The 14,787-nt window shown below is 35.1% G+C and overlaps 1 protein-coding gene across 1 annotated transcript in view; it reads left to right on the top strand.

Annotated features, from left to right (window-relative positions):
• Window positions 1–14,787, top strand: part of LOC123527866 (exocyst complex component 8-like) — a 51,595-nt gene extending 36,808 nt beyond the window's left edge. Inside the window, exons 12-14 of the mRNA XM_053522655.1 lie at window positions 1,827–1,957; window positions 6,399–6,502; window positions 14,667–14,787. Of these exons, the coding sequence (XP_053378630.1) occupies window positions 1,827–1,957; window positions 6,399–6,502; window positions 14,667–14,787 (356 nt within the window). The remainder of the gene's footprint in view (window positions 1–1,826; window positions 1,958–6,398; window positions 6,503–14,666) is intronic.

Below are 14,787 nucleotides of genomic sequence, written 5' to 3'. Positions count from 1 at the left end.
TGTTTAGGTCAGCTTTTATCCTAAACTATCAAAGCTATTGCTTTAAAACTTGCAACACTTGTTCACCATCATAAGTTGACCCTGTACAGCAAGAAACATAACTCCATCCTGCTTTTTGCAAGATTTATGGCCCTTTTGGACTTAGAAATATCAGATTTCTTGGTTAAGTTTTATGTTTAGGTCAACTTTTCTCCTAAACTATCAAAGCTATTGCTTTGAAACTTGGAATACTTGTTCACCATCAAAAACAGACCCTGTACATCAAGAAACAAAACCCCACTTGTTTTTGCAAGATTTATTCCCCCTTTTGGATTTAGAAATTTTTTTTTTTGGGTTTTAATTTTTATGTTTGGGTCATTTTTATCCTAAACTATCAAAGCTATGCTTTAAACTTGCAACACTTGTTGCCATCAAAGTGACCCTGTCAGCAAAAACTAACCCCATGGGCTTTTTGCAATAATTTTCCCCCTTTTTGGGTTTAAAAAATCATTTTTTTGGGTTGAGTATTTGTTTAAGTAAACTTTTTCTAAACATCAAAGCATTGTTTTTAAAATTGAACAGTTTTCACCATCTATGGACACTGAACATTAAGAAAAAAAAAACCTCTACCCTGCTTTTTGCAAGAATGATGGCCCTTTTAGATTTAAAAAATCGGGTAGGAAATATTTCTATTACACAAAAAAATAGTAGCGTCGCCCCCGAAAGGGGGTGCTCTTTTTCAAAATTATCCCCCTTTTTTCGACTTAGCATTTTTTTGGTTAATTTTTTGTAGTAATCTGATATTAAATTTCCCCACTAATTGGAAGGATTGAAATTCCAACATTTGTTCACTGTCAGACTAACATGCACTGTGAAGGCCCCAAACTCTATTTGGGCTTTTTTACAAATTATGCCCTTTGATTTAGCAGTTTTTTTGTTAAGTTTTTGATGTAAGCTGGTATTCAGTATCACAAAATGGAAAGGATTGAAACTTACACATTTTTTCACTGTCTGATAGACATGCAGTAAAAGGGTTAAAACCCTCTACCTGATTTTACAAAGTTTCCCCCCTTTTTCAACTTTGTATTCATTCAATTACAAGGCTGTTGAATGTCGAGCGTTGCTGTCCTCCGACAGCTCTTGTTGTACAAGAAATCAATAATAAGCCCTGAAAGAAGAAAAAAAATTACAAAAAAAAGGAAAAAAAGGGAAAAAAAAAATTTGGTCCCGTGGGTTGAACCTACGCCCCCTAAAATTGATAAAGAGGTTTTGTAGGAATTGATATTTTAAAAAAGGAGGTTCTCTATTAGTATCAAATCCCTTAAGGTTTACTTAATGCCTTAAAAGGGTACCTGATATAAAATTGTGTTACGGAAAGAGGTTTGAAAAAAATGGCGCAATTGCCAAAATTTTTTGAAGAGTATTTGAAATTTTGACATTTTAAAAAAAAAATATTTTCAATTGTCAAGTTTTCCCCCGTTATAACAGACTCAAAACTTGCGTGTTAAATGGAAAAATATATCTAACTGCCTGACCTTATGAAATACTGGCGAAAATGTACAGCTTTCAGTTTGGATAAAACAGGACTTGTATTCACAAATGATATAAGACTTGAATTTGAAATGCTGTATTTTTAAATTGCTTCATTTTTAACTCCAATTTCAATGAAGCTTTACAAGAGGAAAGTGGTTACGAGTTTAAAAAGCTTCATAAAAATAAAAATGATGTTGAATGTATTGATTTTAAGTCAACATCTTAATTTTAAGCAAAAAATATTAATGAACATGAACCCTTGTGTAGTCATCTCTTATTTAATTCACATTAGTTTGTTATTTTATTTTTTTCAGCATTTATTGTTTGGTCCAAAATGGAACTAGAAAGTTTCATCAAGATATTTAAAAGACACGTGTTTGATAGTAAGTCCAACCTCCCTACAATAGCAGAATGTGTTTCCATAGCAGCTAAACATTGCGACGAGGTAAGAAAAAATAATGTACATGAATTGTTGGATTAGACTTAAGCTATATTATCAATATATCCTTTAGACACCTATAATATTGTAAATTAGTCACATTTCCACTGAAAGAACTGAAGTAAGGTATAGTATAAGGGTGCACATATGCTGTCTTGCTATATGTGCTAGCTTTTATAGTGACAGTAGTGTCTGCCTTGGTGTGAGCGTGCCTGGGATAAATTTCCTGGCAGGGCTAAAATATTTGCGCTGTTTTTCAAATTTAATCCCAAGTAAAAATTTTTATAGGGCCCTTTAAAAAAAGGGGACATATTAGGGGAACGCTCCGGCGGGGGGGCGGGCAGGCGGCGTACAGAATTTGTCCGGAGCAATCTTCTTTGCATGTGGGGATTTTGATGAAACTGGCACAGTTGTTCACCACTGGAGGGAGTTCTAGCAAGAACCAGGCGCTAGGTCTAAGGTCAAGGTCACACAAAGAGGTCAAAGGTAAAATTTCAAAAATTTACTGTCCGGTCAATCTTCTTTGCGGAGGGTTTTTGATAAAATTTTGGGCAGAATTGTTCACCATCTGGGACGGAGTGCATGGCAAGAGCCGGGTCCCTAGGTCTAAGTAAAGGGTCACATTTAGAGGTCAAAGGATAAAGAATGAAAACTTTGTCCAGGCTTTCTTCCATGCATGGGGGGTTTTTATATAATTTGACAAATTTCACCATCATGAGACGTAAAAATATTCACCGTCATGAAACGGAGTGTCATGCGCAAAAAGCGGGGCCCTAGGGTCTAAGGGCAATGTCAACTTAAGGGCCCAAAGGGTCGATGCAATAATGCCCTTTGCCCAGAGTTTTTCTTCTTCATGCATGGGGGTTTTGTTTTAAAAGGGGCCAATTGTACACCATCATGAGAAGAGTGTCATGGCGGGTTCCCTTTTTTGGAATTTTTTCCCTTGTTGTTATAAAAATAGCTTATATTGAAATTTTTTTCATTTTTAGGGAAAAATCAATCCCACTTTTCTGATAAAACATGCATTTACACCCAAATTTTTAGGTTTTTTGCCCTACTCTCCCGGGTGGGGGATTTTTGTGTGGACTTAAAATTTTTTGGGTGTGGTGGGGGGTGGGGGGGGGGAGTTTTTTTTTTTTTTTTAAGTTTACTTCCCCAAGTTGTTACTAAAATAACTTATTTTGAAACTTTTTTATAACTGACCTTGGGGAAAAACCAAGCCCATTTTTCTGTGGTACAACTGATTTTACTTTCAAATTTTGGGGTTTTTTTTAAGGGTTTCTCTACCTAGGATTTTTTTGGATTTAAAAAAAAACAAAAAAATTTTCAATAATTACTATACAACCGCAAAACAAAAAATTCCCATTTGCAAATACAGGTCTATGAAAGAAATTTTTTATAACGGGCGTATATTGTACATCCTGGCACTCTTTTTTCCCCATCATGTGAACGGGTTTGACCTTTTCCATAATACGATTTTGCAGGCTTTGAAAAAAAATTTAATTAAAATGGATTTTTTCAAAAAATTCCCCAATTTCTTGTGGGGAAATTTTTGCCAGTCCGGGAAAAATGAAAGTTTTAACTCTGAAATTCAAAAACTCTGTTCTTTTGTTATCAGAAAGCATGTCATAAGCAATGTGAGTTTTTTTTCAAACCTCTTTTTTATTGTACATGTAGCTTACAAAAAGGAGAAAAATTAAATTTGCCCAAAAAATTTTTGCACATTTTTTACGCCTGTCCCCAAATAGAGGGGGGCGTATTATGTGAACACCTGGCGGGGGTGGTTGAGTCCAAAGCAGTTTTTTTAAGTTAACAGTTTTCACCGTTTGCACCATACTTGTGACAATATGGGCAATATTAGCCCCCGCCTTGGGGCACTTTTGGATTTGGCCCTTAAATTTACCGAAAAATGAAAATTTTAGTTTGGGCCGTCCTAAGTCAAACATTTCCCATCTGATCTTCACCAACTAACGACAATGTTTGTGGGCAAATTCTTCGCCAGGTTCAAAACTACCCAAATTTTGTCCAAGGCCCCTTTGGTTAGGCCCCTTAAATTACTTAAAAAAACGCGAATTTAGCCTTGTCCACTCTCATTAAGTCAAAAGTTTTCACCCAACCCTACTAAATCTGCGAAAGTGTTTGTGGGCATAATATCTCGGCCAAGTTTGATAACTTGCCAAATCGCCCCGGGGCACTCTTGGATTATGGCCCTTGCATTACTCGAACAACTGCAAATTTAGCCTTGTCCAGTCTCTAAGTCAAACAGTTTCCATCCAATCTTCACCTAACTTGTTGACAATATTTGGGGGGGTAATATCACCTGGATACGGCCCTTAAATTACTCGAAAAACGAATTTAGCCTTTTTTGCTCTCCCCAAGTCGAACAGATTTTTTCCCTTTTTCCCCCAACTTGTGACAATTTGTGGGCAAAATACTGGGCCAGTTTTAAAACCACTTAATCCCCCCCGGCACCGGGATTATTGCCTTGAATTAGGCCAGATTCAATGAGGAGCGTATTTTGTGACAGATTGGCACTCTTGTTAGAGTCTTACTAGGCCATTTTAAAATAATGTTTAGTTTTAGGTGTGGTTTTTGGTGTCGAAAATCAGTATTTGGGAGGAACATGATATTTTTTTTAAAATATTGATTCATCCCCCCCTTATTTCAAATCTTTATGCCCCCCCCCGCCCCCCCGGGGGGAGACATTTTTTTTGCCCTGTCGGTCGTCTATGTCAACTTCATTTCCGACAATAAGGGAGAACCATTGACCTAGAACCTTAAACTTTATAGGTTGGGGGGGCTTATGGAGGAGACGACCCCTATTGTTTTTTGGGTCACTCTGTCAAAGGTCAAGGTCACGGGGGCCTGAACAGGAAAACCTTTTCCCGTAAATTAACTCGAAAACGACTTGACCAGAATGTTGAAACTTATAGGATGATTGGTCATGCACAGAAATCCCCCATTGATTTTGGGTTCACTCGTTAAAGGTAAAGGGGTCAGGGCCCGGAACAGGGGAAACCCATTTCCCGATCAAAACTTGGAAGATTGCCCAGAATGCTGAAACTTCTAGGTGTTTGGAATCAGAGTAGAGCCCTATTGTTTTTGGGGGTCACTGCATTAAAGGTAAAGGTCATAGGGGCCCGGGAACTTGAAAAACAATTTCGATCAAAACTTGAAAACCCCTCTTGACCCAAAAAGTTGAAACTTCATAGGAGAGAAAAAGCAGAGTAGAGCCCCCTTTTGATTTGGGGACTCTTTTTAAAGGTCGGTCACAGGACCTAAACAGGGAAAAAACAATTCTGATAAATAACTAAGAACCACTTGCCCCCGATGTTAAAAATTTATAGGATGTTGAACATGCAGAGTAGATGCCCCCTAGATTTTTGGGTCAGCTTTTAAAAGGGTAAGGGGTCACGGGGGCCTGCATGAAAAATAATTTTCGGAAATAACTTGAAACCACTTGCCAAATGTTAAAACTTATAGGTGAAGGGAAATTTGCGAGCAATGCCCCCAATTTTTTTTGGGGGGTCACTTGATAAAAGGTAAGGTCCAGGAGCCGAACATGACTTGAGAACCACTAGGCCAAGGTGTTAAAATTTTATGGGATGACTGGACATCCAAAGGGGAATGATCCCTTTTGCACCCCAAAACCTCAGTGCCTTTTTGCTTTCGCTCCTGATCCCTATTGACTTTTTGACTATAGGATTTTGGGGAGACATGCGCTTTTTACAAAAGCAATTTTTTTTTTCTTTTGTTGCTGGGCGTCCTTGGATATGTTAAAGTGTTCTTTATTTTAATTTAATTATCCTGTAGAATACTTTCACTAGTATGTAGCCTGCAGATGTATTTGTTTCTTTACTGAACAATTTTGTTTTGTTTTGTTCCGTTTATATTAGATTGAACATAGTTTTTTGCCAAACCAGTGTTTTAAATTTTTGTATCTATATTACCTTATCTACGTTTTCTGCAACTCCGGGATGGACTTGAAGATTCTTCATTTAACAAAAAATCAGGCCTTCCAGTGGTTTGTGTCTAATTTATCACAGTTCAGAGTTCAGATGTGCAGGAATTGAAAACGAGGGTGATAGCCAGAGTGGTTAAATATCTAAGCATCTGAACAATGAACTGTGATACATTAGATGACAAACACAATAAGGCATTGATTGTTTTCATTCTTCATGGTCATTGAAATACTTGAAAAAAATTTTTTGCTGGCTTCTTTTATCCGAGTATTTATACCACCATATGCGGCAATTTTGCCTCATAATGCTCTCTTAGGGGTCCGCGCATAAACCATTTTTTAGGCAAATATACAAGCTTGACTTTCTTATTTTTTAATCAAATCCAGCCATGTTAGAATAATAGTTTTATATTCCACTCATGTTGACAATAATTATTGTTTTATGGGCACTATTATTATATTGTATTATCATGATGTATATTCCAGTTGGCAGGAGGTGGGTTAGATGTTGGTTTCTATCTTGCTACAACTATAAATGATGATCTTGAAAAAGTCATAGAAGAAAAGGGGCCGGTTATAGAAGGTGTTAAGTATGGCTTTGGAAGAAAATATAAATTTCTTGGTGTTTATCCTTTAATTTTTTGAATATAAAATTTGGGTTTTAAAAGATGTCAGTGTTTTTCGAATCAAAAGTTTTCTAAGTGTGAAAATTTTTTATTTTTTGTGGGACTTCTGTGTAGATGTTTCAAAATTTGGGAAATTTTTTGTTAGGCCAACAAAAAAAAAGTGTTTCTGGGAACCCAAACCCACCCTTAATTTTTTGGCCCAACCCCAAATGTTTTTATGGCCCTTGGGGAAATTTTTTTTTTCAAAATTTTTAAAAAAATTGCAAAACTGCCTTTATATGGTTTTTTAGCCCAAATATTCATGTAGTAAGCTATTGGGCTCGCCCATGCGCAGCGTCCCCCCATCCCGATTTGGTTAAGTTTTTGTATGTAAGCTGGTTCTCACAACATTGTGGGGAAAGGATTGAAAATTCCACACTTTTTCACTGTGATAAACTGACTTACATTACGGTTCCTAAGCTGTTTTTGCTTTTTACAAAATTAGCCCCCTTTTTTTACTTAGAAATTTTTGGTTAAAGGTTTTTTATGTAACTGGTATTCAGTAACCCCTGCGGGGAAAGGGTTGAAACTTCACACACTTATTTTCGTAATAAATGATTACGTTGCACAGGTTCCATAACTTATTTTGCTTTTTACAAAAAATGCCCCTTTTTCGCTTAGAATTTTTTGGTTAAAGGTTTTTTTATTAAATGGTATCTAGTACTCACTAATGGGAATGGGTTGAAAATTCACACATTTTTCACTGTATGATCTGAAATTTTCCAAACAGGGCCCCAACTTTATTTTCTTTTTTTTTAAAAAAGCCCCTTTTTCAGCAAGAAATTTTTGGTTAAGTTATTGTATGAACTGGTATTCAGAAACCCTAATGGGGGAAAAATTGAAATTCACCCCAATTTTTCCCGTCATGATATGACAGCGTGCAAAAGGGGCAAAATCAACTTCGCAGTTTAAAAATCATGCCCTTTTTAATTTGAATTTTGGGTTAAATTCTTAATTAAGCTGGTTCTCATCACATAAGGGGGAAGGGTTAAATTCATACTTGTCAAGTCATGAGTGATAAGCATGGCAGGTTCCATAACCCTATTTTACTTTTTTACTAAATTATCCCCTTTTAGACTTTTGATTTCATTCAAGGACAGATGTTGAAAATCGAGTGTTGCTGTCCCCCACCTCTTGTTTAAACAGGGGCATTTTTAGAAACAATTTTTCTGATTCTTAAAAGGGATAACCCCCCAATTTTTATTATTTTTTTGACACAAAAAAATTTCCCGAAAAACCCCCTTTAAAAAAACATTCCCAAAAAAAAAATTACCCTCCCCCCTTTCCTATTTTTTTGGGTATTTACGGGAAAAAATCTTCTTTTTTTTGGCCTTATTTGAAATTTGAAGTCACACACAAAAAAATAGATTGTTTAAAAAACCAAAATTTTCTGAAAAGTAAAACACGACTTGTACACTGCCTTGTGTGATTTTTGGTTGAACACTTGAATTTGACCAGAAAATGGTAACAAATGTATTTTTTCATTCACTGCCTTGTTCAGAGAAAAAGATTCTAACATGACAGAACATTTCATGTACTAATTGTTCTAAAATTACAGGATGACTTGGGCGGCCAAAATTTTCTTTAGAAAATGAAAAGGATGCAATAAATTTGTGAAAAACTGGCATCTGGGGACTTGATGTCAAAGATATGTTTTTGTAAGTGGTTTTTAAAGTCATATTATTGCCTTTATACGTTATTTATTTAAAGGACTTTCGTTATGTTTTTAATGGAACAAAAGTATCAATTTTTAATCACAGTATATTGATTTTGTCTTTCAGACTACCTTCCCTTTCTAATGATAAATGCTGCTCAAACATTACTGGAAATCTGTATTTTTTTACTTTTTGTTTACATTCATAAGCTATTAAAGAAATGTCTAAGTCAGAAATTTAGAAAAAGTTTCCAATGAAGACATTCCTGTTTGGGTAAAAGCCAATAAATTGTTCTTGTCTTATTATTGGGATGTCCAAAGTTTTTGTGGTTGGGTTTATGTTTCATGGGGTAAGACTTTTTTTTTTTGTCCATGGGCTTCTTGTGTTTATGTTTCGGGGCTCCCTTTTGGTATGGTCCATGGGCTTCATTTGGTATATTTATGGTCTTCTGTGTAAAAAGATCAGGGTTTTTTTGAAAGAAGCATATCCAAGGCTTCTATGTGTATACCTAAATTCTTCATGTTTCATGGTTTATGGTCTTATTATGTATGTCCTAACTTTTTATCTCTTTAGGGGCCATGGTCTTCTTTTTTGTATGATCCTAAAATTTTTCATTTTTTATGGGCCGGTTCCATGTGTGTATGATCCCAACTTCTTCATCTTTCCCAGTCCATGGTCTCCTTGTGTGTATGATCCTTACTTGTTTATCTGTTCATGGTCCATGGTCTTCATGTGTGTATGATCCTAACTTCTTTTTCTGTTCATGTTTTTGATCTTCATTGTTATGATCCCTTTCTTTTTTCCGTTTATGGCCTTTATCTTCTGTGTGTATGTCCTAACTTTTCATCTGTTCATGGTTCTTGGTCTTCATGTGTGTATGATCCTTACTTCTTCATCTGTTCATGGTCCTTGATCTTCATGTGTGTATGATCCTAACTTCTTCATCTGTTTATGGTCAGGGTTTCATGTATTATGATCCAAAATTTTTATCTGTTTATGGTCTGTGGTGTGTATGACCCAATTCTCATCTGTTCTGGACAGGGCTTTTTGTGTTATGATCCTAACTTTTTCCCCCTGTTCCCGGCCTAGTCTTCATGTGGTATGATCCCAACTTCTTTATTTTCGCCCAAGGTTTTCATTCTCTATACCCCAAATTTTTTCATCGTTCATGGTCTTGGTCTTAGTGGTGTACCCTTACTTTTTCATTGTTATGGCCTTTGGCCCCCTGTTGTTTGACCCAAATTTTTCATCTGTCAGGTCCCCCCGGTTCATGTGTGTTGATCCTAACTTCTCATCTGTTTATGGTCCATGGTCTTCATGTGTGTTTGATTCAAGTATTCATAGTTAAATGCATTTCCTTAAATTTACCTTAATAAGTTGCAAAAGCTCAGACCTGATAGACAAGGGTTTGTAGAATCATCCATTCCTCAGGCTGAAATATTTGATATTAAATATAAAGCATTTTTCCTTCATGCAGGGGAAACCCCAGGATTTATTTCTCGCCTAGTTATTCACACACACAAAAACAAAACAAATTTTAACTGTTAAAAAAAGCAATTTTAAATCTTTTCCAATTCCGATGGTTGTTTTTTTTCACGACCTGAACTTGCATACTTCGTAAGGCGTTTTGTGATGGGCCCGAGCCTGTAATTGAACCCGTAGTGGGTGCTTGATTACAACCCGTGTATTTTTTATTTTCAGTGGTTTTTTATTTCATGACCAGAAACCCGCCCGTTTTTGTAAAGGGGTGTATTGTGATTGGGCCCGAGCCCGTTTTGAACACAGTACTGAGAGGGAAACGGATTACAAATACCCCAGTCCAGATTTTCAAAGCTCAAACAAACATCTAGAAACATCTGAAAATCAGACAAAATTTTAAATAGGTAAGTATGATAAATTTTTGCAAAAAAATTTTTTTTTTAATTGGGGAAAAATTTTTGATTTATTTTCGATAATAAGCTGTAATGTGATAATTTTTTTTAAAATCTTAGGGAATAACTGGTTAACACTTTATTTAAAATAAATGGAACTTTCCCCAAAAAACAGGCAATTCCAATAAAACAAGGGGTTGGGGAAAAATTAATTTTAAAAAAAATGGGAAAATGAGCCAGTAGCTGCCCTTAATTTTTTTCTAATTTATCACAAAATTTGTCACCCAATTTTGAGGATTTTCTGAGATTTAAAAATGAGGGGAAAGCTACAGCCCCTTTTAAAGCCCCCAGTTTGCGGGCCTCCGGGAAATACCAAGGGAAATAAAGAATCCCCCCCCGTTTTTGTTTGTCCATTTTCAAACTAACCTGCGAAAATCAAAAATTTTCAAGTAGGTTTAAAAACTTTTTTTTGGGGAAAAGAAGGATATTTGTAGAATGCACTAATAAATTATGTTTGTAGGGCATAGGCAATGTTTTCATTGAGGTCAAGTAAAAAATTTTTTAAGCTCCATAACTTTTTTATGCATTGATAGATTTTTTTGTGTTTCACATAAAGTTCCGTGTCAATGCATGTTATGCTTGACGGTTAAAAGTCAAGGTCATGTTTAAATCCGTAAAATTTGTTTCTGTTCCTTACTTTTAAAAGCATCAAAGATTTTTTTTGTACTAAACAGAAAAATTTCTCATGATTAGACTATGGGCATGACATAACTCATGGTTTTTGGCAGTGGGGCAAAATCACTATTAAGGTCAAATAAATTTTTTTTGGGAGGGACATTGTCACTGTAATACTTGGTCACTTGTTTAAACTGAAATGAGAAGAAATAAAACCTCTTTTTAGCTCAATTGACTTTTTGGGGGGAAAAAATGATGAGTTATTGATAGTATTGCATTGAATATTGAATTCAGCAAAATATTAATACCGCAATTGTCTTTTTTTGTTTTTACCTAAAGATCACTATCTTATTACTATGGTTTCAAATTTTTTGCATAACAATAAAAGGGAATCTGCAAATATAGATACTTTCTGTTTTCTGTTTTGTGTTATATGCAGGTTTTTAAAATTGACTCTGCACAGCAAATTCCAAAATCTTCATTCTTTTTTTCAAATAATGGTCCCTCTTGGACTTGAAAAAACATGGGTAGGACATACAGTATTTTATTATACAAGACAAAAAAAACAATGAGCATCTGCACCATCAAGGCGGGGCTTTTGTTTTAATTTTTTAAATTTTTGATTTAAAAATTAGAGATTTTCAAGAATGAGTCAGTTTTTCATTTTTGTTTTTAAAAAAAGTATAGCTTATTACAGGACATATTATTAACTTTTTCTTTTTCACTGAAGTTATTTTGAAGAAATCGCAGTATATTTGGAGGTACGAGGCTAAGATGAACAAGTATAAAACCCCCGAAAGGGCCCCCTTTTCCACACCAACTATCACAGTGAAAGGGGAATCAGAATGAAATCTATTGTAACAAACATGGGAAAATGATCTCCCATGGTTTGTTATTTCTTTTGCAGAGTTGTTATTCCTGAAATCACTTTTATCGCTGTCAGTGTTTACAACAGTGTATTTTTTGCTCCCACAGTAGAACATCTGGTGGTTAATGGTCAAATTATTTATTGTATCTGTAAACTACATTGAAAGATACAAATTTTGTTAGCCATTTTTTGATGACCAGATTTAAGGGAAAAGTAGCACATGTGATTTTTTTTCTGTCATTTCATGGAAAAAAAAACATAACATTATTGTCGAAAATTTGGGCCCATGTCTCAATGAACAAAGGCAAAAGTATCATAAAGTATAAAAATTTGTTGTTCAAGTTATACAAGTTCATGATTTTTTAAGCATAAAAGATTGTATTTCTTTTTTTGTTTCATCAAAAAAAAAAAAAACACGGCATTTTTTGCCCGAGTTGAGTAAAAGAATGACAATGTGTATTTTGGGTTTTGATGTCTGTAATTTATAAGACCTTTTAATCTCCCTTTGTTTGAGTACAATAAGTCTCATTTTTTTCCTACATTAGAGGGCAGGGATTCACTTTTTTAAATTTGTAACTAAAAGTCGGCAAATTTAAAAGGGTATATATGAGCCCCGCCCGAGAAAAACCAAAATAGTGGCTTTGCGACCGCATGGATCCAGACCAGCCTGGCCCGCGCAGTCTGGTCAGGGTCCATGCTGTTCGCTTTCAAGCCCATTGCAATCAGGAAAAAAGTTAGCGAACAGCTGGGTCCTGCCAGACTGCGCGGAAAAGCCAGGCTGGGCTGGTCCTTGCTGGTCGCAAAGCACTTGTTTGGTTTTTTCAAGGCACGGCCTATATGATATCCCATTCTGTGTCTTTGCCCCCTGAAATGGTGCCAAATCCCCCTTTTTTATGTTGTCTAAATTTTAGACCACTGTGTTGTGTATATATTGAAAAAGAGAAGTCTTTATGCTTGGACTATGATATACCAAGTAATAGGTATTGGTTAATTTTATAGCATTCCCCTTGCTGTCTGAATGCTATTTTAGACAAAATTACTTAATGATACCAAGGTAAATTTGTATTAGAGGACAGGGAAGTTGTTATGTTTTTTTGTTACGTTTGCCCATTCAAATGATTCATACAGTGATACGTTGAGAAAAAGCTTTCCAATTTCTTTTAAATTGACAGTGGTTTTGAAGTAGCTGAAGTACTCTTGACAGAAAGTCCGTAATAGCTCTTGAATTATTATAAGACTATGTACACCTCCGTTGTTTAAAGTGCTAAGTCTTGAACTATTTTATGGGAATTGTGCAATATAATTGTATAGTTGTATTATTCTTTGTGCATTCATTTCTGTTAAGACAGAAGAATAGTGTATATTTTGTATTATAATGACACGTATATAGATTAATCAAAGAAATATAATTATTGTATTACATGTATAAATGTGTAACCGTACTATTAATATTACTCATTACTTTGTGAAGTCATGGCCTAACCCTTATCATGCTAGACATGATTGATTCTGCCTTTGCGGCCAGTGTAGATCATGATCAGCCTGCACATCCATGCAGTCTGATCAAGATCTGCACTGTTCACCATGCAGTCAGTATCTTTTTGATAAGCACCTCTTTTAATAGTTAATGGTACTGTCCAAATTGAAAGATGGACAAGTTTGTTGTAGAAATTTAGCAGGTTAAGGGTTAAAAGCTTCTCATTTGTAATGTTTTGATTACACATAGGCACTGTCTGTTTAGAAACATTATAATGTGATGTACAGTTGGTGACATTTTTGTTTAAACTTTTTGTCATCACAGAGAGAGAATAATTTGTAAACACGTAATGTGAATAACATTAAAGATATATTACACCCGTATTCATATTTGAAAATATCAACAGAATTGAGTGAATAAACAATGCTGTGTGTTGGGTTCAAGATAGTTCACACCTTATACATGTATTGCTTTACACAGTATAAATTATTTGGTACATAGTAACACTTCACTTGATACTATTAATACTGAATATCTGAATTATGGAAAGGTATTAATATACCAACAATATATCAGTTGGAACTGTGCCTAAAGATAACATATCTTATTACGTATGATATTTAAAACTCTATAGAGATACGGATATTTATGAACTGGTATCAGATATTATAGAACTCAGAGTTTTTTTTGCGTATCAATAACCCTTACCCTGCTAAATTTCTATAATGAACTTGTCCATCTTTCAGTTTGGAAAGTACCATTAACTGTTAAAAGGGGTGCTTACCAAAAAGATACTAACTGAATGGCAAACAGTGCAGATCTTGATCAGACTGCACAGATGTGCAGGCTGATCATGATCTACACTGGTCGCAAAGGCAGAATCAGTTGTGTCCAGCATGATAAGAGATAAAGGCGACCTGCAAATATAGACTACTTCCTGGTTCTCAATGTTGTTGTCTGTATATGCAGGTTACAAAGCAGCATGTTTACTCTTAAAATATTGAAGAAAATAACCCAATAGCAGCGAAGCATCTCCAAACAAAACCCTACAGCAGTATATGTATGAACGTTTAAATGATTGAAATATAGGCAAAAAATGTACAGACAAAGTAAGGCAAATAGACAACAGTGACTAAACATATCAGTATAGGAACACGGTGATCTGTCTGTTATATAAAGGTTTGTTATAGTTTCTGGTCCTTTGTGAGCATGGAGTACATTCAATTATACCATTTTGATAGAATATGCTTAAGACGATGCTAGGGGACGTGAGTATTGTTGCCCTTTTCTATGTTGCTTGGTTGCATTCTCTGCTTCCAAGGGATCTACTTTTCAGATTTTATTAGATATATATGAACATTTCTGTATTTAAACAGTTTCATTTTTTGCATGTGTATTCAAAGGCTGTATGTCTGTAATATGTATGCACATAAGTATTGTGATTTAATGATGTGAACAATCTTGCAACTGAATAAATATTAAATCTTTCTACCTGTTGTCTTCCTTGATAGTCATTTTAAACTTATTAACTTGTACGGTACAGAGTGATGGTCAGGTTACTCAGAACTGAAAGTCCGCACTATAAGATGAAAGTTAACGACAAGAACTCACAACTGAACAGACAGATTATTGCAAACCATCTGGCTCGTTCATGTTGGTACTGA

The sequence above is a fragment of the Mercenaria mercenaria genome, chromosome 14, assembly GCF_021730395.1.
Source record: "Mercenaria mercenaria strain notata chromosome 14, MADL_Memer_1, whole genome shotgun sequence".
Taxonomy (NCBI): domain Eukaryota; kingdom Metazoa; phylum Mollusca; class Bivalvia; order Venerida; family Veneridae; genus Mercenaria; species Mercenaria mercenaria.
Note: the sequence above shows the minus strand (reverse complement) of the source record. Positions and strands in the feature narration are given on the sequence as shown.